We start from the raw sequence: 25165 nt of genomic DNA, 5'->3' as shown, positions 1-25165 counted from the left end.
CTCCACTTGCAGCCACTTTTCCACAGTCATCAAAAATATGATAAGAATATGGTCCACGTGCATTTAATCTTCCACGAGCCTAGATCTGAACTGAATCCACATGCAGCTATGTTTCCTATGAGCCTAGATCTGAATAATAATGGAGTCCATCTGCTGCTATTCATCCACGAAGCTAGATCTGACTTACAACTTTCCACTGCAACTCCCACGCAGTTGCTTACGCTCCACTACATCCACGTTGGGGACCTAATCACAAATACCTTCACATGTGACTAGGTTCCCCTTTCACGCTTCTTCACTATCTTTCGATCAGCAGAGAGAAGAGAGAAAGGAGGGATAGAGGAAGAGAAGAAGTGGGAAGAGATGGGAGAGGAAGAGGAGAAGGGGTCGTCGGAAAATCACGACAGCCGCCGGCAGAGAAGGGTGGAGATTGCTGGCTCTGATACCGTGTTACAGCCGGTAGCCTTAGAGAAATGAACTTCATTCACTAACCCTAATATCCATAATAAAGAGATTAGGGTTGAAGAGAGATTTACAAAGTACATCAACAGAAAATAGAGAAATGTTTAAAGAGACCTCCTAACTATTAAATATTGCAAAGAACCACCTAGAAACATAAACTCTTCTAATTCAACAGTTATAAATGCAACTAAATTCTGCTCTCTCCAAACTTACTAATTTAGTTCAGTTTTTGTAGTGCCTTGGTTGGACTTGTGATATTGGAATAGTGTTTTTAGAAGTAACGGTATAGCGTAGCAGAAAAAGAAAATGCTTCCATCACGGCCTAATATTTGCACCAATCTGGCACCAAGCAGAACCGATAGAAAAAAGCGCGTTGAACATTTCTTCGTTCTGTTAATGAGTACATCATGGCCAAATGTCGCTATTGACTATAGACAGAAGACATCAATGAAAATTTTCTGTTACAAGCTTCCAAGATTTTCTTGAGATGAAATCTGTGCATAGCAGGTGTCAATGTTATTAAGCATGTAGGCAAGCAAATATCATGTTAGTCTTGGAAGAGTTAACGTACTGCCGTTTGGAGTAGCCAATTCGCGAGGAGCTATTAAAGCTACCAAGCTTAACTATTTTTAAAAGGCAGATAACAGCCAGATACCACATGTTGAATGAACATTAACACGTAATGGGTGCCAAGAACAGAGCATCTTCTAGTTGCAAGATTTAATTTCACCATTTGGTCTCACAGGGAAAGAGAACGAAACAATCAGCTTACACGTCCTCGCTCTTGATTGATTCAGCTTTACTGTGAGTTTTCACCCAAAAAAAGATTCACCTCATGCTAATGACCGATCCTAACCATGTGGTTTTGTTAAAATGCAACTAAATTCTGCTCTCTCCAAACTTACTAATTTAGTTCAGCTATTGTAGTGCCTTGGATTTGTGATATTTGAATCGTGTTTTTAGAACTAATGGTATAGCATAGCAGAAAAAGAAAATGCTTCCATCACGGCCTAATATTTGCACCAATCTGCACCAAGCAGAACCGATAGAAAAAAGCGCGTTGAACATTTCTTCGTTCTGTTAATGAGTACATCATGGCCAAATGTTGCTATTGACTATAGACAGAAGACATCAATGAAAATTTTCTGTTACAAGCTTCCAAGATTTTCTTGAGATGAAATCTGTGCATAGCAGGTGTCAATGTTATTAAGCATGTAGGCAAGCAAATATCATGTTAGTCTTGGAAGAGTTAACGTACTGCTGTTTGGAGTAGCCAATTCGCGAGGAGCTATTAAAGCTACCAAGCTTAACTATTTTTAAAAGGCAGATAACAGCCAGATACCACATGTTGAATGAACATTAACACGTAATGGGTGCCAAGAACAGAAATCTTCTAGTTGCAAGATTTAATTTCACCATTTGGTCTCACAGGGAAAGAGAACGAAACAATCAGCTTACACGTCCTCGCTCTTGATCGATTCAGCTTTACTGTGAGTTTTCACCCAAAAAAAGATTCACCTCATGCTAATGACCGATCCCAACCATGTGGTTTTGTTATAAATGCAACTAAATTCTGCTCTCTCCAAACTTCTAATTTAGTTCAGCTATTGTAGTGCCTTGGTTGGATTTGTGATATTTGAATCGTGTTTTTAGAAGTAATGGTATAGCATAGCGGAAAAAGAAAATGCTTCCATCACGGCCTAATATTTGCACCAATCTGGCACCAAGCAGAACCGATAGAAAAAAGCGCGTTGAACATTTCTTCGTTCTGTTAATGAGTACATCATGGCCAAATGTTGCTATTGACTATAGATAGAAGACATCAATGAAAATTTTCTGTTACAAGCTTCCAAGATTTTCTTGAGATGAAATATGTGCATAGCAGGTGTTAATGTTATTAAGCATATAGGCAAGCAAATATCACGTTAGTATTGGCTTCTCGAGTGTACCATATCTAGCATTGCAGCAAGCTGTTCTAACTGTAATTTTATGTATGGTAAATCTTATCAAGTGATTCAGTACCAATGTACTGATACTACTTTTGGGCACTCTTATTGGATCTGTTATACTGAAGAAAACGTTATCTTTTTCATAGGTATCCACCTTATCATTGTCTTCATGAATAAACCCCAACTCTGCCCCATGAAATCAGTCTTTGAAGCATAGAGCACCTAAGACTCATTTTACTTCAAAAGGTGCATAGAAAATGTCTCTGTTGCTCCGGCTTTCACCAGGGATCAATTTACTTAGTCGCTATTACTTCTCAAAGATGTATCCATTCCCATGGTCAATCTAATAGGTTTATCTACTTATCTTTCTTGATCTCACCCCATATACTTGGATTACCAACATAGGTACTAGCCACTATGCGTCTTATCTTCATGATCAATTAGTTGACCCCATTAATCTTCCATCATTAATTTCAATCAAGCTACATAAAGGCCACAATGCATGCTTCGCATTAATTTTTTATAATTCGTATGTTTTTAGGCCCTGTTGATCAAGAATCAATCTATATGTGATTAATGATGCTAGTTGTCACTTGAAAAAGCAAATATTTAAGGTTTGGTACTCAACAACTCCAGATGATTGCTCCTGTTTCAAAAAGTTTGTGCTCATTAAACCCCAAACATTGCAGTAAAGTAGAGAAGGAAGTAAGGGTGTCAGTTTTACTTGGAGACTTGATGGCAGAGCAAGATCTTCAAGCGAGGATTGGTTATTCCTTTCTGGGTTCTCAACAAGATCTCCATGCGAGATAGCATCAGTGCCTGTGATTCGAGAAAGCATCATCTTCTTCTTCTTATCTGTCTGCTCTCCTCTCTGTCTCTTCTCTCTGCGTCATCTTCACCATCTCTATCTCTGCCTCTTCCTCTCTCTCTGACTACGTCTGCAGCGGCTAGCAGACTTGGGTACTGCCTCGGCAACTAACACAATGCCTATCGATGGTCCTTCCCTCATCGCTGTGTCATCCCCATCCTACATAACTTTTTTGGTCCCAAATCTGGCCTAAATCAACTGCAATCTTCAAAAATCTTCGGCTTGCTTTGCCATAGCTAATACAAATTGTCAGTGGAAGACACCATGCAGCAAATGAAAACCTGTGTTGGCCAGGAGAAAAAGATATTTAAATCAACAAAACAAAAAATTGTGCCATCTATGCCCGAGGACAGCAGTGAAACAAGGAAGCACTGGAACTCTGGTCAAAGCAACTACTCCCACTGAGCGAGAAAGGGGAGAACGAAGGGCTGTGCATGCCCCATCTTCCTTCTTTTAGCAGCGGCAAAAAACAAAGAAATAAAAAACAATAAGTATGCTATTTATTTGGACGGTTCAATCAATTGCAAATCCGACGGTTTAAATGGTCCAATTGCATGCCCCCTCTTCCATTTTCTGTTTGTTTTCCTTGGTCAAGAAGAGGAAAAGTTTAGGAAGAAGACTCCATGTAAAGAAACAAAGAAAGGAAAAGTTTAGAAAGAAGACTCCATGTGTAGAAACAAAGAGGAAAAGTTTTGGAAGAAGACTCCATGTGTAGAAACAAAGAAAGGAAAACTTTAGGAAGAAGACTCCATGTGTAGAAACAAAGAAAGGAAAAGTTTAGGAAGAAGACTCCATGTGTAGAAACAAAGAAGGAAAAGTTTAGGAAGAACACTCCATGTGTAGAAACAAAGGAAGGAAAAGTTTAGGAAGAACACTCCATCTGTAGAAACAAAGGAAGGAAAAGTTTAGGAAGAACACTCCATATGTAGAAACAAAGAAAGGAAAAGTTTAGGAAGAACACTCCATGTGTAAAACAAAGAAAGGAAAAGTTTAGGCTCTCACTGTCTCGCGGATGTATTGAGATATTAATCCTCCCTTTCACTGAGAAGTTTGAAAAAAGCGTTAACAGGCAAGCGTCATCATCAATGTGATTTTGGACCTAGTTTATTATTTTTCTGAATTATTTTAAGATGTTTAGTTTAGCTCTTCTCTCGGGAGGCAGCCAGAATGCACATACTAGCCCAAGCGCATCTAATTCATCAATATAATTTTGGACACAAATTATTATTTTTTGTGAATTATTCAATGTAGTTTAGGTGGGCATAGATTTCAGTCCTTAATTTGGATTTGGATCTCATGAGATGATCCGAATTAGATTCTGGTCTTCCCTTTTTTTTTCAAATTTTGGGTTCAAGATTTTTCATTGGCCCCTTCTTCTCACCGCCCAAACCAGGCTGAACGCCACAGTAGGGAATATTTCTCATAGTTTGTCGACAGACTGACAGCCTCTATGGCTAGCAGCTGGTGCCGGTGCCGGTAACGGAGCCGGAGACGGAGCAAGAAACTTTTTTTTAACGATGAGCGCAATACAATTTATGAATTTTGCATAGGGGCTGATTTGTAATTAAAAAAAAAGCCAAATTATTAGACTCGACCTGCCAACGTGTTTACCGGTCGAATCTACATCCAAGTTGGAAAATTTTACCAAAAATATTGTTTTGGTTATGAAAAATTCTGGTCAAATCCATATATATATATATATATATATATAACACAACAAATCGAATCTATTGGCTACTAGACGTTATCAGATGGTCAACAATTTAAAAACTGTGCATGAAAAAAACAAATTGCCGTTGAAAATATCTTAAACTGTCATTATATTTATAAATTATCTCTAATACAAACATAGTGACATTTTTTTAGCAACGATTTAAAAGTTTTTTCATCCGACAAATCCGGCAGCTTGCACATTTCAATTCAGCTGATGATGTTGAATGATGATTGCTACTGCAGGACTGGGACTATTCTTCTCATCACTATCACTAGTGGGTTTCTTTTGTTTTTCTTTTGACTTGTCTATATCAATGAATCAGCTCTCATGAATTGGTTGGCGTATCATCTGAATAGTTAAAAACTAAAATTCATAACTAAAAGCATCATAAATCATCACTAACGTACGTGTCAATTTTATCTTTGCAGTAAAATCAATAAGTTCTTTGTAATCAGAAGAGAGAAACAGTCAACTTGCAAAATTTTATGTCGCTAAATTGGTAAATTGAAACTAATTTTAATGGACAAGTTTATATAGTAGGGGGAACATAAAAATTTAAGGGTATTTTTTATAATAATATTTATTTTTTATTATTTCATAAATCTACTCCAAAACATTGTGTTATAGTATTTCATGAGTCAGTCCTAATTTATGAGATCGTGAACATGGGGGCATTTGATAGTATGAATTTTGAGAGCAAAGAAAATGTATAATCTATTTCCTCACAATAAAAATATATCGCCACAACATCAGTTTGTTCACCCCATCAGCATATTTACAATAAGCAAGCCTAATTGCGATGGGCTCCTTTTTTTAAATTTTATGAATTTAAAATGTTATTTAAATTACTCGAGATAGGCTCAAGAAATGAAAAAAATGAAAACTTCGTCAGCCTTCTGTCAATGTGGTGGCTGGATCATGCAATTGACCCGTCAGAAGTTCACATTTCTCGCTCATGATCACTTTGTGCACGCATCTTGATATTTTTTCTTTGAAATTGCTTTCGTACCTTAGACAAAAAAAAACAAAATTATGCGAAATAACCAAAATGTAAAAAATGTATACTTTTTTAAAAACAAAAAAAATTATAAAAACGTTAAAAGTCTAAAATATACATTTTCTAAAAAAAAAATTCCTAAAATACTTCAAACCCCTGCACACCCGTTTCACGCAACTCGATATCTTTTTTCTTTCTCCTCTCCTCCATTTGCACGCATGTTGGATTGCTTGTAACTTGAAAGGCAGTTTTCCAAGGCCACACAGGAGATCGTTCTGCTTCTGCTTCTAGCAGCAGCTTCAGCCCAACTTTGTAGTGCCGAATCTGCCGTTTATCCGTACTTCATGTGCTCAACTTCTTCAAGCTTTTCTACCAACAGCACCTACCAGCAAAACTTGAACACCATCCTCTTCTCCCTCATCTCCACTGCGTCCAAAAGCGGCTTCACGACCGCCACCGCTGGCCAGAGCCCCGACCTGGCCTACGGCCTCGCCTTCTGCCACGGTGACATCTCCCCAAGCGACTGCACGAGTTGCACGTCGGACGCGGCCACGGAGCTGGTCAACCACTGCCCTAATGGAAAGTCCCAATAATATGGTACGACAACTGCATCCTTCGCTACTCCGGTCACAACTTCATTGGAGTGGTCGATACCATTAACGAGTTCTACATGTGCAATTCCGACTACGTATGGAACCCCACCCTCTTCAAGTCACTGCTTGGATCCCTCATGAACAACCTAACTTCGATGGCAATGGCCAATCCGTCCGTCCGGCCGGCTTTACGCGGCCGGACATACGAAGTTCGATGAGTCCAAAAACTTATATGGGCTGGCGCACTGCACAAGGGATATCTCAAGCAGTGAATGCTCTAATTGCCTGAAGGATGCCCTCTCTGAAATCCCGACGTTCTGTGAAGGGAAGCAGGGTGGCCGGGTTGTTAAGGTGAGCTGCAGTGTAAGATACAAGCTGTACCTTTTCTTTAATGACTTGGGGACGGATCCGCCACCGGTGAATTCGCCCATAGGTAACCCTTCTCCTTCCATCTTCAACCTTGGTAATTGGTACCGCCTCTCTTAGTTTTCTCTTCTTCTTCGTTGTTCATTAGTGTTAGATGCTGATTCTACATTTAATTTGCCTATGTAGAACAGCGGACCCCCGAGTTCTCCCTATAGTATGGGCAACCCTTAATTCTTAGTTAATATATCTTTCTTCTCTGTTCTCTTTTCTATAAAATTCATCTAGAAGAGACTCACAAAGGCCACAGTGAGAGTTGTTGCAACAAAAATGTTAAGGTCTGTGTGTGTGTGTATATATTTATGGTTCCTTAACTTGATAAATTGAACCATGCAAATGGAAACAAAATATCTCAAACATTACGCTTGGTCTTTCTTGCCCAGAAACGGCTTTCATAACCTCATCCTTGTACCTACATTATGAACGCTCTCAGTTACGTGCATAGCTACGTGTGACCATCAGCGGCCAACACAGATTTTATGGATCAGAAAAACGTCCAACTTCAATTACTTTTAAATTGATGTACACATTGATTTAGTTAATGGTTTTTAAACAAGGGTAAAATAACGTGATTCTAATATAAATAAGATTACCCCAGCTAACATATCGAATAATCTATTTCCCCAAAATAAAACTTAAAAAACTCATGGTCGCTATTGAGAGAAAAAGATTTATAGATTTGTGATTCCAAAATTTAATTTAATATTGAGTTTTAAAAAGCTTATTCTTTCTTTTAATTAAGAAAATTAAGGTCTGAGTCCAAATAACTATGTCAACATTCCGGTTAGTCGAATTCAGCACATCAAACAATAAGAATCCACTGCCTTGTCCTAGCCATTAATATCTCTAGTTTTATGTTCTGATCATTAATTGATCAATTTAGCCGATAAGTTCTCGACTTTTTATTATTAGAAGATCATAATTAGATTTGACATATTTTCTACGTACTGGAGAAAGGGGTGAAAATAAAAGCTTTACTAAATAAAATCACATTAATCTAGATATTTTTCGTATTGTCGAGGACTCCGGGTAAGACCTAATCTGCAAATAGGACACAATATTAAGAAAAAAGTAGTAAATGACATATTCTTTCCAAAACTATATTGAACAGAAAATGACATATCCATTCTGTTGTTAGTGCTTCTTTGATATTTCTCAATTTTGTACATTCTTATATATTCACATCAATAAAATAAAAAAAATACTTTTTCAATTATAAATCAGAACACTTTGCGACCTTTTCTTTGATCCTCCTATTTGACTTTTCTACTTGCAAGTTTTCCACATTCATAACGTTTTGCTTCTCTTGCAGCTTCACCAGAATCTGGCATGCCTAAACCTATGCGGTACTATTGCCCACCCACTTCCAACTTCACAGCCAATAGCACCTATCAGTGAAACCACGATGCCCTTTTACGCACCTTGTCCTCCTCCTCCAATGCATCCGTAAGTGGCGTTGCCACTGCCATGGAAGGCCGGAGCCTGGATCAGGTCCATGGCCTCGTCCTCTGCCGTGGTGACGTTCATGGGGACAATTGCACGACCTGTATCTCGTCCTCAGCCTTCTCTTTCTCTTTCTTTTTTTAAAGAATGAACTCTACCAAATAAATCAGCAATCGGTGTTGTCGATGCTGCTAGTGATATCCCAAAAGGCAATCACTTAAATGGATATTTACATTAAACAACCATAATGACTGAAATTCCTCATTGATATATGTCGGCCCACCAAATGATCCTTACATAAATCGCTTAATTCCTAAGGTGATTACCCTTATATGAAAAGAACATTCAAAAAGTTCTCTTGAAACATGGTTTGCTTTGTGGAAAGCATGACATTATGGTTGCTCATTTGCTCTTTTCCACCACCTCTTTCTACTATAAGATTTCATTTTGTTCTGTTTCATCACTTGTTTCCTGAATATCAGTTGTCGTTCTTCCCCTCCGCTTTTAAGAGTGATATCTTGCATCCTTGCAACAATTACATGTTATTTTCTATTACATTCATTTCGAAAAGTTTTCTTTTCATAAACTCCAACAATTGTTTGTGTTACGTATAAATACATGCAGGTCCCAGCAAGTCAAGAACAAGCACGATGATAAAGGAAAGCACTACCCAAGGTTCGCCAATATCTACAAATATTTGGGTCACGCATTTTACTTTTTCAGTTGTCGTTTCTGGTTGCTAAGACTCAATATTCCTATTCAGGTAATGGTGACGAAGAAATTGATAGCAATATCTCATTGGTTTTTGACTTGGACATCATCAGGCTGCCACAAACAACTTTTCCGATGTCAACAAACTTGGGGAGGGAGGGTATGGTCCTGTTCACAAGGTAAAGGTTCTCTATGTACTTGAGATTGCATACCATACCAATATCAGTTTTATAGATTTCAGTAGAATTTCATGAAAAGTATAAAAAAAAAACTGAATGGGATTTCTACAGGGTCAACTGTCGGACGGACAGGAAATAGCAGTAAAACGGTTGTCCAGGAACTCGGGGCAAGGCTCAACTGAGTTCAAGAATGATGTGAAGTTGGTGGCAAAGCTTCAGCACAAGAACTTGGTTTGCCTTCTTGGTTGCTGTTTTGAAGGGGAGGAAAGGATACTCATCTACGAATCCGCACCCAATAGAAGCCTTGACAAGTTATTATTTGGTTAGTCTTCTCGCTTCATTTTCGAATCAAACAGGTTCACAGCGTCCAGTCTTCTGCAAATATCAGCATCCGAGTTACCAATAGTAATTAGATGTGCTGTTGTTAGTAACCTTGGTTTCCTTCTTAAGATGAGTAACCGGTAGATTATAATTAAGGAGATTGCTTCACGTTCTTGAACGACCATATAGTCTCCTTATTTGAGCAACTAAAACAACAGTGCCCATTGTCTTAACAGTGCTGCCTCCATGTTCTAGCTCTCAATTGGCTGTCCCAAAATCATATGGTGGAATGTCACAAAACATTTTTTTTCTGTTTTTTTGTTTCTTACCGGTTATTACACCCTGATGTGCTTCCAGATCGCATCTTTCACTGGATTAACATTGAATTAGATACAGGCTATGCCTCAACCTGGTTGCCCAATGATCCAATAGTTCATCTTCATTCTCCAAAAACTGACTAGATTCCTGAAAGTGCCACCTATGAATATTTGCCGTGGTCTTTGGTGCATTGTGTCATTCACTCATTTACCCTTGCATCAACGTGAATACCGTATTATTTTTTGCTCAATTATAACATGGTTTTATTTATGGTTCATTCCGTGCAGATCCAGTTAGAAAAACGCATTTGGACTGGCAGATCCGGAGTAAAATAATATCTGGCATAGCCAGAGGACTTCTCTATCTTCATGAAGATTCTCCACTTAAAATCATTCACAGGGACCTCAAGGCCAGTAACATACTACTAGATCAGGACATGACCGCTAAGATCTCAGCTTTGTCATGGCAAAGCTTGTTGGAGTGGAAGAAACACAAGGCAAGACGAGTAAAGTTGCTGGCACATAGTAAGTTCTGCATCTTAATCTCCATGCCAAACACTGAACCTGTACATTGAAAAACAGTGAACAGTAGATCAGTGTGAGTATCTTATTGTCCCATTCAAGGACCTTCACATATAGTATTTTATTTTAATAGCAACACGAAAGTTTTTAATATTGCGTAAGCTTCTGCCAGTTCATTTTTTTCTCCTTGTACAAAGCTCCCTAACTGACCTCCGCTGATTAGAATGCCACTAAGTAACAAACAACAAGATCCCTTTAACGCCATAAGGGCTTCAGCCAATTCATTTTTTTCCCTTTATGGAAACCTCTCTGACTGACCTATAATGTTTGGAGTGCCACAAATTAGAAAAATTGAGCTCACTTTGTTGTCTTGTCAGTGGCTACATGGCACCGGAATATGTTATGCAAGGCCAATTTTCTGTCAAGTCAGACGTGTTCAGCTTTGGAGTCTTGATGCTAGAGACTATTAGTGGCCTGAAGAACTCTTCATTTCCTCATTTACAATACGGTCCAAGCATGCTTGACTATGTAAGCATCAACAACAACAGATTAATTTCGTATGCGCATATGCTACTTCAGATTTCTAAGTTTATGTGGAAATGACACAGGCATGGAGGGAAAGCAGGGCAACTGAACTATTAGACGCATCACTGACTCATTCAAGCAACGAAGGTGAAGTAGTAAGGTGCATCCATATTGGGTTGCTATGCGTTCAGGAGGATGCAACACGAAGGTCAACAATGTCCTCCATAGTCCTCATGCTCAATAGCAGCTCTTTGACCCTTCCTGCGCCGTCGGCTCCTGCTTTCCTTTTTGGGAGAAGCAGACTATACTCAGAGACCTTAATCGCTGGCTCATCTGCAGCAAGCATGGAGTCAGACACGTCATGGAGTGGTTCAGTCCCAAAATCTATTACTGAAATGACCATTTCAGAGATTGAAGCTAGATAACAAATGCTACTTAAAGACCTTTCTCAATTTGGAATTCTTGTGGAAAATGGGTTGGTCACAGGGTGATAACCCGGTCCTTGTATTTGATTGACACAAATTTTATGATCTGACATTTACAATTTCCTTCTGGGTTTCGCATGTTAGTCTAGGGAATTATATAAAGTTTGAATTTTTATCACTCTGGGCTGATGAAATAGAAAATGGGTGCACAGTGTTATTATGGTCGAAGAGACAGCGAAGTAGTGCAAGTATTACAATTAGTCTGGTTCGCCGACAAATCCACAATGCAAGGATATAAGTGCTTTTGGTATTCTGTAGCAGAACTAAAAAGGCACAAGTATCTCGCATAGATGTCCCAATGAAAAAATGCACAGGGTGCAATATATGGTAAGTGAGTCAGTATGTTGTTTAATTACACCTGAAGTTCTACAATATTGAACAGAATCCTGTTGTTTTCTTGACAAAGCCAAGCTCACTAAATCCCAGGAAGGCGAAGACCCTCTCATTCCGCATCTCCCACACACCCACACTGGTTGGCCAGCCTCCTGCAATGCTTCCGGTTGACACTTTTCAATCGACATGAAGTTGCGGGTGAAAATTTTCCGCTACATGCCAAGATAGTCCCCACAAACAAACAGTTCACGTGTTTGACTGTCCGCGGGCAGTCTTGTCTCCCAAATATGCCGGATAATTTCTTGTAGTCCTTGACGGGGGTGTTTGTAATAGAGACATTGTGGAAGTATTAATCTACCTCAAAATTGGGTGTAAATTAATGGGACATTTGTTTTAAAATTTACTACAATTTTAAGACAAATTCATCAAACACTTGTACATCGTTCCTACTGCTGCCAGATTGACTTGTACAACTCTTTTTGGCGTTCCACTTAACCCCTTTTCTTCATGGCCGCCAGACCCTTCTTTCTTAAGCCCACTAATGTCTATACACTTTTTAAAGATCTTTATGGTCACCCCCTGCCTTTAAAGCCTCTGTCAATAGTTGATTCCGGAATTATGGGTTATTCTTGAATCAAAATTTGTAAATTGTGATTCTATCCTGCCAAGTGGAATTGTGATTTTAGAATTTTAGATTTTTTTTAATCTCTCTTTAGGGTACATGTGTCATGATAGTTTTAATTCATATAATTTTAACTCTTGTTTTACATAACACATCATTTTCAGTTCTAGAATCAAAATTCTATAAAAATTGAAAATATACTTTCAATTCAACAAAAATACTTGTTGACAGTACACTTTGTTCATAGCAACAGGATTTAAGAAGATGGATGGTTGATTGGCTGCCATAATATTTTCCCCAGGCAAATTAACTGTACTAGTTTATTGTGGTATGTCACTACAACTTTTTTACTCAATCAATAAAAGAAATGGCCCACTAGGTATGTGGCAGCAAAAAAAGCAAGCACCATGCAGACCAAAGTCGTACGCAATCAATAAAAGAAATGGCCCACTATTTACCCAAGTCACATGGGTACGGGTTTCCATATAAATACGGTATGGCAATTATAAAAAATATAGATATAGGGTGCGACACCATATATTACTAGCATCTTTGATGATTGACATCTAGAGCACTGGTCGAGCCAGAAATTTAAGTTAAAAGAGAATCTCTATCTAAAAGTTTTCACTAAGGGGGAAGCCAAAACGGATAATCTTAACTGATTATACGCATTCAATAGAAAATTTTACCAACCATCTGCGGTAAAACAACAATTAGATAAAATATTTTTTATGTCAATAATGTTTTACAAAAGGTCAAAGCTGATGGCTTGAAATTGTATATTAAGTTAGGCGAATAGAAATTCCCAGGGATGTTTCAATGGCAGCCGTAAACCAGGTTTTGTTGCCTCAAAAATGCCATTTTAGGTGTGATTGGATGACATCAAAATTACCAAACTCCAATTTTAACAAAAACCTAGTTTTCATAAAGGGCCTACAAAACTTGATTTTCACAAAATCATGGTTTTCAATGAATTTTACTGTTTTAGATCGAAACACCCCATCGACATTTTTTCCATGCGATCAAGTCCATCATAGGAACTAGTTTTTGATGAATTTTACTGTTTTAAGATCAATAAAAACAAGCATTTCCCTACCCAACCCTAGAAAGGGTGATAGAATACTTTATATATCATGAGGTCATGAGAAGCGATCGAGTGTATCATTTGATGGGAAATGGGTTTCTATGTTGGTTTTCTCACTTGCTCGCCTCATGTTTATGATTTTCTGATGGTGGTAAACCTTCAACAAAGAAATACCGCAATGTATTGAGAGAGAGAGAGAGAGAGAGATAGAGAGAGTATCCTAAAAGTAGCCCTTTCATGCAGTCAATTCCTTTACACATCGGTATGTCAACTCTGTCCCCTATGCAAATTGACCATTTGCTTAAATATTCTTATTATATTTATAAAAATGAATTTGTAAATATAAATGCAACAAATTCATTTTTATAAATATTTAAGCACATACTTATAAATGAATTTTAAATATAAATGCAAGATAACTCGATCCGTACTAACCAATAAAAGCTGGTGTGTATCAATTGATATACGGTATATCAATATGGCTGCTCATTTGACATAAACTCAAATCATGCCGAGCTCTTTTGAATCTGTATTGTGCTCAGCAGCACTTTCAATTAACAACTATGACCAGAATTAGTTTCCAGAATTGGCTTGTTTGAATTGAATGGGTAGCGGATTCAAGAATGCCAACCCATGGAGCAACATCTTATAATTGGGGCCATGGGCTTCCTGATCAGAGCAACCCCTGCCGTAGAACAGTAAATCTTCCTTCCCCTTTGAGGTGATTTTGGGAGGCAGCCCCTCAAGACGTACGCGTTTGGAACTAGTTTTTATTTTATCGTTAAATAAGCCAAAGCTCCCCAGCGGAGATTTTTTTATATGGCTTAATCCTTCCCCTTGCTCCATCTTGATGCCTCCCTCCTCCTCCTCCTCCTTTCCATGTCGACCATGCAATGAGCACGAACGACTATATTGACAGCCGCTGCAGCGTTACTGCGAATTACACGGATGGAAGTCCATTTGAAGTAATTATGCCAGCCTCTTCTCTACCTTCACTGACAGATCTGCTGGTTTTTCCCAAGCCACAGTGGATAAAGGTTCGGACACAGTCTATGGCCTGGTGCAGTGCAGGGGTGACATTGGCCAGGATAGCTGCAAGGAGTGCATCCGTAATTCTGCCCAACAAATCGTCGGATACTGTCCTTATAATATGGATGCCATTATATGGTATGAACACTGCCAGCTCCGCTACTCCAACACCAACTTCTTTGGTCACCTCAATGTCGAGGATTATGGTTCTTGGTATTGGATCGATGATAAAATGGAACAGCCCAAAGCCTTTAGTGAAGAGTTGGGTAGTCTGCTGAAGAATCTCACTGATCAAGCGACAACACAGCCTAATTCAATGTTTTCAATGTTTCCAATGTCCATGTTTGCTACTGGCAACATCACCTACAATGATCTACAGACTATACGGGCTGGTGCAGTGCACTGGGGATACCAACCATGCTGATTGCAAGCAGTGTTTGAATGACACCAGGTTCTGGATCCCGCAACGCACACGGCTGTGAAATTGCCACGGGAAGTTGCCGTGTGAGGTACGATACGGAGCTCTTTTATGGTTCCCCAGCAACTCCAAAGCCTAAATTAAATTCAAGACAAAGAGCATCAACCCAATCTTCTAATTCACTACCTCCAAGCCCAAGCACATCTCCTCTACCACCTCCATCAGATTCAAGCCCTCAAACAAATGGTGCATCCAACACTACGTCAGGCAAGTCTCTCTCTCTCTCTCTCTCACACACACACACATATTCATATGACAAGAATATTTTATATATGCAGGCAGAAAACACATGTATATCATAATCGTCATCTCCGTCTTGATGATTGTGGTTCTTATTACTTGCTTAATTTGCGCCTTTTACTGGTGGACGAGAGAATTTGTTGCCTTTGGAGGAAGACGTTGGAGCCTCGCGGATTGCAGAGGAAGAAGGAAGAAGATGATGGTTCAGAACAACGAGGTTAGTAAAAAAAGGAACATTATGAATCAGAGAAAGACAAAGGAGAGGAGAGAGAGAGGGAGAGGAATTTGTTTAAACACCGGTTTAGCCGTTCATCTCTTTGCTAAGCTTGTTTTAGCCTTTGCTCGTTATGTTTTCTTTTGCCTCAAGGGGTCTACTTGTAGTGTAGTGGTGGAACAAGAAATGTTGTGGGAGGTGGCGACTGGCAATGCAAGCCATAAGTTTGTGGTTGAGGGCAAACTGTTATTTAAATTTCAAATTTTAAGGGGCATTTAAAAATTATTAATATGCAAATAAGCAAATTTTAAACTTGTGAAACTACTTATAGTAGGTAGGGAAATCGAGTGCTTCATGACAAGAGTAGAGATTTCCAGTGAAGGTGCGCGGCGATCAGTGGCCAAAGGATGCAAAGTGTGTCCTTTTGAGCACGAGAGCTTAGCATGTGTATACAGGTCCACAAATTTTGTTTGTCTTCACGTAGGTAGTCTTCCACTAATTTGTTTATTCGTATAAGGTATGCCCTTTAATTATTTGCCTAGTGCCCCGGCTGTAATCATTATGTGTATGATTTTCAAATGTGTATCCCTTGGCCAAAATTGAAGAGGGAGCCCATCTAGAGGTGACTTTCTGAAATGAAGAGGTTGAACTCATAGTACACTTGTAGCTTGTAAGAAGCAATAGGAGTGTAACGGCACCGAGTTCTCAGTTTTCTTGTATAGAGATTTCATTTCTTTAGCAAACTTTAGTTTGTTCATAGAGATCTTATCTCTGCTGATCAAGTAGGACTGTAGTATGTATCCTAAGTCACATGAGTACTTTAATAAGGTCCACATACCAATGTTGTTGTATCTATACCTAAAGTGGGTACTTGGATACACTTAAGTACTTTTTAAATAAAAAATGATCCAAACTGCTTAATTTTACATGATTCATCTTTTTTCAACTCTGTTTTCATTCTATTTTTAGAGTTATTGTTCATTAACATGTAATGTTTTTATTTAAAATCACTTGTTTATTTAAATATTGTGTTTATTTTGATTTTTTTCAATTTTGCATATATCTAGCTATCTTGTCGTCCATTCATATTCACATTTCCCAATGCTGTTGTGTCTGCCTATATCTCTGTACCCATACCCATTACTTAGGATGTATCAGGAAAGTATTGCCAGTGGTACATTTTTTTAAAATATAAGCAGGATAAGAGTTTTTTTCTACTATGGAAGGCCACCATCGACCTTGTAGTCGAAGGGTATCCAATTCCTGTGTTTATGAACCTATTACAGCGATGCAATGCTTAAAATCAAGGGATACCAACATGGCCAGGTTTATAAATATATCAGCGTCATGAGTTTTGCACGCCTCCGTAACAAAAGACTGCACAAATAATCTTAGCATTATTATCTCCCTAATTTCTTTCATTGTTCTTGAAAATGGCCCTTCTTTCTTTCTGTTTGTATAGGTTTCGTCTTTTTTTTTTCCCTCTAGCACCTTCGTTCTTTCAATTTTATTGATAAAACAGGGCCAACCCCCAGCAGGGGTTGCATCAGAAACGAATTACCTTTATCTAATGCTAAGGTCAAAATTTATTTGGTGCCCCCAGGTTTTATTATGTCATATGCAATCATCACTAGTTGCATCAACTTGATGGTTTATAAAAAAGGAAGAAGTGTAGCTTTGCAATTTACTAGAGTAAAAGTGTTGCCTAGTATATGTACTTTATCTTTTAACGTTGCATATTTGCTTAGCATTACCAGAAAAGAAAAGGTCAATTCACCTTTAATTTTATTTTTTCTTTGAAAGGGGAGCCAACCAAGCATATGCAATTAGATTGGCCAGTACGTTTCAAGCTCATAAATGGCATTGCCAGAGGAGTTATGTTTCTTCACGAAGATTCTCATCTGCGAATTGTTCACAGGGATCTGAAAGCAAGCAACATTTTATTAGGTAAATACATGAACCCAAGATCTCAGATTTCACTGCAAAGATCGTTGACACAGACCAAACACAAACCGAAACACTTGAGATTATGGGAACTCGGTAAGTTGGTTGTTGCTTGTTGACGCAATTTTGATACTGCATTTGCAAAATTCAGATCATATACCGACATTAGTATTCGAGCGTGCACAACCCAAATTTAACTGGCAGCTTCCTCCATGACTACAGTTACCAGAATTTGTCAAACAGATTAGGCCATGCGTTACTATTAACTTGTCCCAGTCATGTAGGTTGGCTAATAATCTTAATCATGGAAATCTGCATTTTTGCCAACTTTGTTCAATCAGTTGCAACAAAAAACTGGGTTACCATGAGATGGAACGAACTGTAACTGACCTCAGAGCAAGCACGCATATTAGATCCCAATCTGCTTGTTAGTTTGCTTAAGATAGGCACCTAAAAAGCCTATAATCTAGAATACAGGACACTAACAAGATTCCTATCTTTTTCATTCAGAATTTGTATGAGCAAGTCGTTTCCTCATTAAAGTTTTTCTATACATTTACCTTCAAGGAACATGTGTCTTTCTAACTTCTGACAAAGTTCCAGAGTGCTTAAGATAGGCACATTTTGTCTATTACTGGAATTATTGTCTAAATTGCATAAACATACAGATGTAATTTTGGATTTGCTTTCTTTGTTGATCTTGTGCACCGAATAAAGCTCCCCGCCATATAGGTAAAACTGTTGTCCATTCCAAGTAAATAATCCAAACATTGTTGTTTTGGTCTAGGTATGATGACTTTGGGGGAAGAACAAGGGTCTGCAAGTTGTGGATCAAATATTGGAAGGAACATGTGACAACGATGAGATATTAAGATGCATCCATATTGGCCTGCTATGTGTTCAAGAAGATGCATCAAGCAGGCCCAAAATGTCCAAGGTTGTTGCGATGACGGCTCCTTGATCTTTCCATCCAATTTGCCTCCTGCCCCCTCTACCTGGAAAATCAGAAACCTTTCTTTGGGAGCATAAACGAGCTCAACTATATCAGGTACTGGTTCGGAGCTTGGTTCACCTCCTTACTGAAGCTTTGAACTACTCACGTGAGGAGGAAGCAGAGATTGTATGTTCCCTACCTTTCAATGTATCATTTGAATTGTTCCTTTGGCACATGAGCTTTGAACTTCTTGGTTAGTTTGTCACAGATGTGTTTTTTGTTTCTAATTGTTATCAGGATGTGGAGATGCCTCCGTATATTTTAATGTTGTGCAGTATAATGTCTAACCTTATATTCCTCTGATGAAGAGATCAATGTATACCTTCTCATTCTCATAATGTATATTTATATTTCAGTTCAATGAAATGAGTACTTCCCTACCCAATCTTTTTCAATATTTACCACTGAGATGGGAAATTAGTTTCTCACTTGACGGGAAGTGGTTCTTGTGCATTTGGCACAAGCTTTCATGTGAAAGTACATTGGACCGATATGTCAAAGGAAGATATCATCTGGGAACGACAATTCAATCCCAAGCAGGAAAGATAAGGAGGAAAGTTAATTAGTTTGTTCATCTTTTGTTTGTTATGTGCCAGTATGACAAGTAAAAAGAACATTGGAAAAGGGAACCGTTATGTTTTATATTCCTACTAGATGATGTTGCCATTAGACTTTGAAATGTATAGGCAAGTTACATGCCTCTCCTCACTCCTTGGAGGAGGGGGTGACAGTTTACCTGTATATTAATCCTTGTTCTGCTAGCTAGCTGACAAGGTAAAGTACAGTGACCATGCTTATAACCTCCAATTTGTCTTATAATTACAAAAAAACTATTGCTCTTAAATTTTGTATTGGAACTTGTTGTTTCTCTCGTGCAATAGCTGACTTCTTGTCATCTTGTAACATTTAAAGGAATTCAGACATCGCTTTAAGTAGAGATTCGACGTTGAAATGGTGATGGGTTGGACCTTTTTTAATTATCATTTTGTTGGATTTTCTGTTATGAATTTAGGATGCATTTTTTAATGGCATGTTTTATTCATAATTTGAAATCAGCAAAGATTAATTACTCGAGTTCGCCCTAGTTTTCTTGTGAATTCTTCCTTTTTTTTCTTTCCTTCCTTTTATTTCTTTCCATTTGTTGTCTGTCTTGTTCAATTTTGTTGTTTTGTTTACATACTTTTATACTGTCGAATTTATTTGAGCTTGTTTAGTTTTAGTTAGATCTTTTTACTCACATTTTTTGTTTGGTATGAACTAAGACATTGAATATCATGTGCTGTTTCACTTGCCGATTCAATTAAACCATGAAATCGGCCAATGCTCCAAAATTGACGGTTCGGTCATATTCAAAAATTGATTTTTATAGTATTACTTCAAAAGAGATGCGGGTGAGTCATGGTAAGATGCTTGTGCAGATGGGTGCTGGCAAGCAGCATGGTGGGGCTAACTAGCTTGCTGTACACTAATTTGACGTGCAGGTGGGTTCGAGTGAAACTCTTTAACCCTAAGTGGACTTGGTGTCCTCTTGGTGTGTGGACCAACGAGGCCGACCCTACGTACTCGATTGATTGATAACAACGACGACATTTTCTGATAGCCAGGCATCGGAGTGAAGTTCACTAAATTATTGCAACCCCTTCTGTGAAGTAGTTAGCACTCACTGTCCACGAAAGCGCTAGGACAAGGCAGTGGATGGAGGCTGAGGAACCGAGAACGTAGACGCAACGCATCTGTTGGTCACTTGCACACGAAGACTTTCAAAACCACAGTGTATACTTTGCTCACCAAAGACTAAAAACTAGTTAAAATATGAAGAGGCTCCCATGAAAAATGGGCCTCTTTTGAGAATCATCCTCCTTCCTAATTAGGTTGGTGCAAAGAATATCGAGTGAAAGTCAAGGCAGACCGAGTACTCCATCCCGACAAATCCTACAGGCTACAGCAATGTTCAAAACGCAAGGAAACATATGATTAATGCTCATAATGACCTGTTCTACCACTCTATGTACCGGGGCTACCATGTTGTGGCTGTTGTTTTGTGATTCACGGCGAATGTATTCATCTAATTATTTTAAAAAAGGACGTCACTAAGTTAAAATGCAGCTGAAAGCAGACTTGAAAGTTTAGATCGAAGCTTGACTTTTTTTTACTGGATGGTAGGGTTCCCTACTGACTCGAAAGCTTCGGCATTTTTACCGGAAGGTAAGGTCCCTACTCACTCGAAAGCTTAGGCTTTTTTACCAGATGGTGGGGCTCCATTTCTCACTCGGAATGTATGAATCAAACACTTGTCTTTCCGCGTCATTTTTCCTTGGTAGATAGTATTGTTCAATTAATTGTGACTGCTTGCCATCAAATAGATTGGGTCAACTTTTTGTTTGATTATAATTAGTCTTAAAACGGGTGAATAAGCCTGGACACTTGGTTGAACTGCCGCAGGGTACCCAATACCCAGCTCGAGTCGAGCCTAGGCCTGGACCCAAAAAAAGGGACCCGGGTGGGCTCAATAAGCCCGGATCGGGTCCAATAATGATTTTAAAATTTTTTTATATATATTTATAATATTTTATTACAATTTAATTACTTTTGTTTATTATTTTATATTAAAAATATTTTTTAATGTAATCAAGCTGAACCTGGGCCGGGCTTGAGCTTGGGTTTTTCGAGTCGGGCTAGGCCCGAGCTCGAGTTTTAGATGTCAGGCCGTCCTGAGCCCAACTCGGTATCAGGCTGCTGGGTCGAACCGGGCTAACTCGTTATCAGGCTGGGCCGAACCGGGCGGGCCCAATGCATGCTTAAGCGTGAACTTGACGCTTTCCCCCTTTCTTTGGTTTTTTTTATTTAAAATGGATACAAGGTAAGTTAAAAGTATGAAAAGAAAGTTAACGACTATATGTTCTTAAGTAAGACGGCCGACCATCGCTCTATTCGACGATGGGCATTCACTTGCTCATCCCCGCGTGACTCTACGTAGTTGTGGATGCAGCAGATGCGTCCACTGGGAGAATTGCCCCAACCCACACGCACCCCCTTGCTTATCCAAACGCTATGTGTGGGGAACCCATTTGATTCTCCAACGAGGACTTGCACTTTCAAAGGGACTGATGACCATGATGCATTTATACGCTTCGTCACTGTACCACCATGCTGCACATCCACGTGCATTGCTTTCTGCTTGACTTAGGATTCGATTGGATCTCACATGCTTTCCGAATAATGCCTAAGCTGGCCAAGCAGCATATCCTTCTACTGGCTTGGCCGGGCCGGGCCATACACAGTCGGTCTGCAACACAAAGAATACCAAGTCAAAGTCAAGGCGGACCCGAGTAGGCCGTTCCGACAAATCCTACAGCGATGTTAAAAAAGAAAAAGAAGGAACAAATGAAAAGCTAGATATGAATGCTTCGGGCCCATTAACAAACACTGTTCTTTTACAACAGCTAAGATGATTAATGGTCATGTTGACCTGTTCAACCACTCCATGTACCGCTGCTACCAAGTTGTGACTGATTTTTTTTTTATGGGTATCAAAATGTAAGTTATGTTAAGAAGAGAAGATTAAGTGGGAGCTTTAGCTTTTTTTTTACTGAACGGTGAGTCTGTCCCTGCTCAGTCGAAATGTATGAATCAAACACTAGTCTTCCTTTCCACGTCGTCATCTTTCCCATATAAATTTCATTATACAGTCAAATTAATTTCCTTCGTAGATAGTCTTGTTTAGCTAATCATATGTACATCTGATTGCTGCTCATCAAGTTGGACTGAGTCAACTTTCGGTTCGATTATAATTAGTTTTCGTTAAACGAGTGAAAACTGGTCAATTTTTTTTTTTAATGAATGCAAAATGAATATAAGATGCATTAAAAGTTTAGTCACAAATAACATCTTAGAGTTTTAAAGTGGTGAGGTTTTTTTGGGATGGACTTGAAAAATAAAAAAAATAATATTTAAAAAAATATAAAAAACTAAAAATAAAAAATAAAATAAGGAAGAAATAATAACATAAACATCAAAAGTAGGTTTACCATAAATGAAAAAAAAAAAAACTATTTGACATTAAAAAATAAAAAATGAAAAAAGTGAAAATAAACATATTAAATCACGTTTTCATTTTTTTAAGTTTTAAAGGCTTTTCATTTTCTCACATCTTTTTTGAAAATATCATATTTTTTGTGACTATGATTAAAAGTTTGACAAAGGAACATAGTCTATCATCGTTAAACAAAGTAAACAAAGTAACTAGTTCTAACGAAGGGCCTTCGTTTAAGAAACGCGAAGCCAGCCTTTTGAAGTTTTGTGAAAAGTTGCTTTTTAGCGAATGAAGTGCCCACTTCCTGGATTGATAGAGCGACGTAAGAAATGGCAAACCATGGGGGATGAAAACATGCACCATTCACAAAACCATTCACTTTCTTGCATTCTAAGGATGACTTTTTTTCTCCTTGTGTTTACCTGTTGATGCTTGGGATTTCCATTTTATGGGCTCTCTCTCCCTTCTTTTCATCTCTCTCTGCCAATATTTCTCCTTTCTCCTTGCAGAGAAGCCTAACCACTCAAGCGACACATCTATGGTTCTAATCACCGTTGTCACTTTTTCCTTGACGACTACATATCTACTCACAATGCCATCGTGGTTAAGTCATATTCCATTCGTTTGAGCAGATTACATGTGTACATCGTTAGTTTTTTCATGTGTGATCTGTCAGTGTATTTCTTTGTTCTTCATTGTTGTCACCAAAAGCACATTGGCGGACTCCAGTGGTTGATGATTGCTTCTCACCAAAACCGCCTCGTCCTCCTAAATGTCTTAAGCATTGTTTATGTTAGCACCATTCGACTTTGTGTATTTTTTCTGGTTAATCGTTAGTTTAACAGATGTTAGAGACTTTCGATCTGATCATGTTTGGTCATTGGGTGTGTCCAATTCCAAACGGGCCCAATTGGATTTTGCAGCCTTCTTAAATTTCACTGGGTTCATATTAATTTGGTGACTTGCGTAGATCAATCTTTTCTCGTTTCTGTTGTGATATGAGCTTGAATGAAGAATGTGCAATTACTATATGAGATTGACATCCAAGTTCCATCTTTTTATTAAGATCCATAGGATTTTCAAAAGAAAAAAATTAAGTGCCGACTTGCCCTTATTCATGTAACTTTATTTATGTAACTTTACAAAAGAAGTATATATAGCAACAACGAGTCACAATTTTGTAGGTAAGCAAATCATATTTTACAATGCAATTCAAAACTCAGCGACACTTAAGGGGGTTTGTTTGGGCCGATGAGTCATATTACAAATGGCACGCCTGTTGCGGCTGAATGGACAAGTGTCAAATATATGGTTGCATGAGACACTTTCCTAGCTCCCACTACCTTATGGGCCATTTCTTTTATTTGATCCGATAGAGTGGTGACAATTACATCTAACCTGGTTATGTTATGTACACAGTCCAGGGGTGTGAAATTACTAAAACATCCCTATTAAATATAAAAATAAATATTTTAAAAAGGTTAAAGAGAATTGTGAAAAAGTAAAAAAAAAAATTACAATGTCCATTTACTTTATAAAAATTTCAAAAGTTCTTCAAACCCTTTAAAATTTATTGGGTGCACGCACTTCGGCCATTGACACTAGAACTTGTTGAAGGTTGATCGTGGTTCATTTCTATTGCAATATTAGCAGCAGAACGAATCTCCTCTTCCAGTAAGTTCACTCCCAGCGGCATGCAGTCTCCTTGCGTGTGAAGGGACAACACCTATGAATAGTAGACGAGGAGAGGAAGAAGCACAAAAGGGGCAGAATAAGTGAAACAATTGATTCGTGGGTTTGCTTCTTGGAGGCGCTTCAATGTTGATCTCATGATCAACCTTCACATGGATGTGAGCTGGGACTTTATAGTCCACCTCCCAGGATTTCCCAAATCCCAGTGTCGGTTATGGCCAGAGAAATGCTTGGCAAGCTCGTGAACAGTAATAAATCAGACTTTAATTCTGTTTAATGAAAACTTTATTTTGGAAATCAGTTTTCTTTCTTAACTTAATCTCATAACTGCAATTTGCCCCAATTGCAGTTACGAAGTACAGGATATGGCTCAGGGCCACTATCCAACATCTCCCACTTGGCCATGAGACCGCCAGTTTGCTCCGCTATGTGTGGGTTTCCTTGATCTCTAGTTATGAGGTTTTCCATAATTGGTTTGTCCATCGTAACTTCAATTTTCGTTCAAGGTTTGAAGCAAAGTTTTCTTTTCAATGGTTTTTCATCGCAACCTTTCAAGTATTCAATATATTTCACATTAGTTACGAGGTTTTCTTCATCACAAATATTTCCATCATAACATGTTAAAACTTTGTCTCGTGTGAACCAAGCTTTACATAAAAAAACATCAACAATTCTCTTGATAATAATGCTAGTAATCATGTACGCATTTGATACGTACATATATATTCTATTCATATTCAACAATGAAATCAACCTAGATACTTTTCAACCTCCTCACAAAGAGGCAAACCAGGATATTCTTAGCCTCATACAGGCTACATGCTTGGCAAATAAATCATTAGGAATTCCTTTTGTTAAAAATGCTAGCAATTATATGAATATGTCTATTGTTTCATTCATATATTTGAAAACATTTAACTACCCTAAAACAAGGCCAACCTGGACTTTCTTAAAATATATACTGACAAGCCAAATTAAAAGCTTGTAACAAGT

General features: G+C 38.3%; 1 protein-coding gene and 1 pseudogene across 5 annotated transcripts; both read left to right on the top strand.

The window, feature by feature from the left end:
- Positions 1-6216: 6216 nt before the first annotated feature.
- Positions 6217-11594, top strand: LOC116266726 (cysteine-rich receptor-like protein kinase 10; annotated as a pseudogene).
- A 2833-nt stretch (positions 11595-14427) lies between these two features.
- LOC116267202 (uncharacterized) lies at positions 14428-18819 on the top strand. Of its 5 annotated transcripts, none has more exons than XR_007575149.1 (4): positions 14428-15512; positions 17313-17549; positions 18241-18573; positions 18685-18819. XR_007575149.1 is itself a non-coding variant. In XM_050081183.1 (4 exons), the coding sequence occupies exons 1-4, from the start codon at positions 15019-15021 to the stop codon at positions 18323-18325; spliced, it is 537 nt and encodes a 178-aa protein (XP_049937140.1). In that variant the 5' UTR covers positions 14428-15018; the 3' UTR covers positions 18326-18819. The 5 variants fall into 5 exon arrangements, 1 of the variants encoding a protein (XP_049937140.1); XM_050081183.1 differs by having other exon boundaries at positions 14428-15266; positions 15338-15512; positions 17428-17456; positions 18241-18819; XR_007575151.1 differs by having other exon boundaries at positions 17428-17549; positions 18241-18819.
- Positions 18820-25165: the final 6346 nt, after the last annotated feature.

Source organism: Nymphaea colorata, chromosome 13 (assembly GCF_008831285.2).
Source record: "Nymphaea colorata isolate Beijing-Zhang1983 chromosome 13, ASM883128v2, whole genome shotgun sequence".
NCBI classification, from domain to species: Eukaryota; Viridiplantae; Streptophyta; class Magnoliopsida; order Nymphaeales; family Nymphaeaceae; genus Nymphaea; species Nymphaea colorata.
This window is presented reverse-complemented; position numbering and strand designations above follow the sequence as displayed.

Excerpts from the sequence above, each read along its gene's own strand:
- LOC116267202 (XM_050081183.1), top strand. The coding sequence starts at position 15,019 with ATGACACCAGGTTCTGGATCCCGCAACGCACACGGCTGTGAAATTGCC. Across the intron at positions 15,267-15,337 it reads TCCAACACTACGTCAGGCAA|AAAACACATGTATATCATAA; the intron begins GTCTCTCTCTCT and ends ATATGCAGGCAG. Across the intron at positions 17,457-18,240 it reads AGCAAGCAACATTTTATTAG|GTATGATGACTTTGGGGGAA; the intron begins GTAAATACATGA and ends GTTTTGGTCTAG.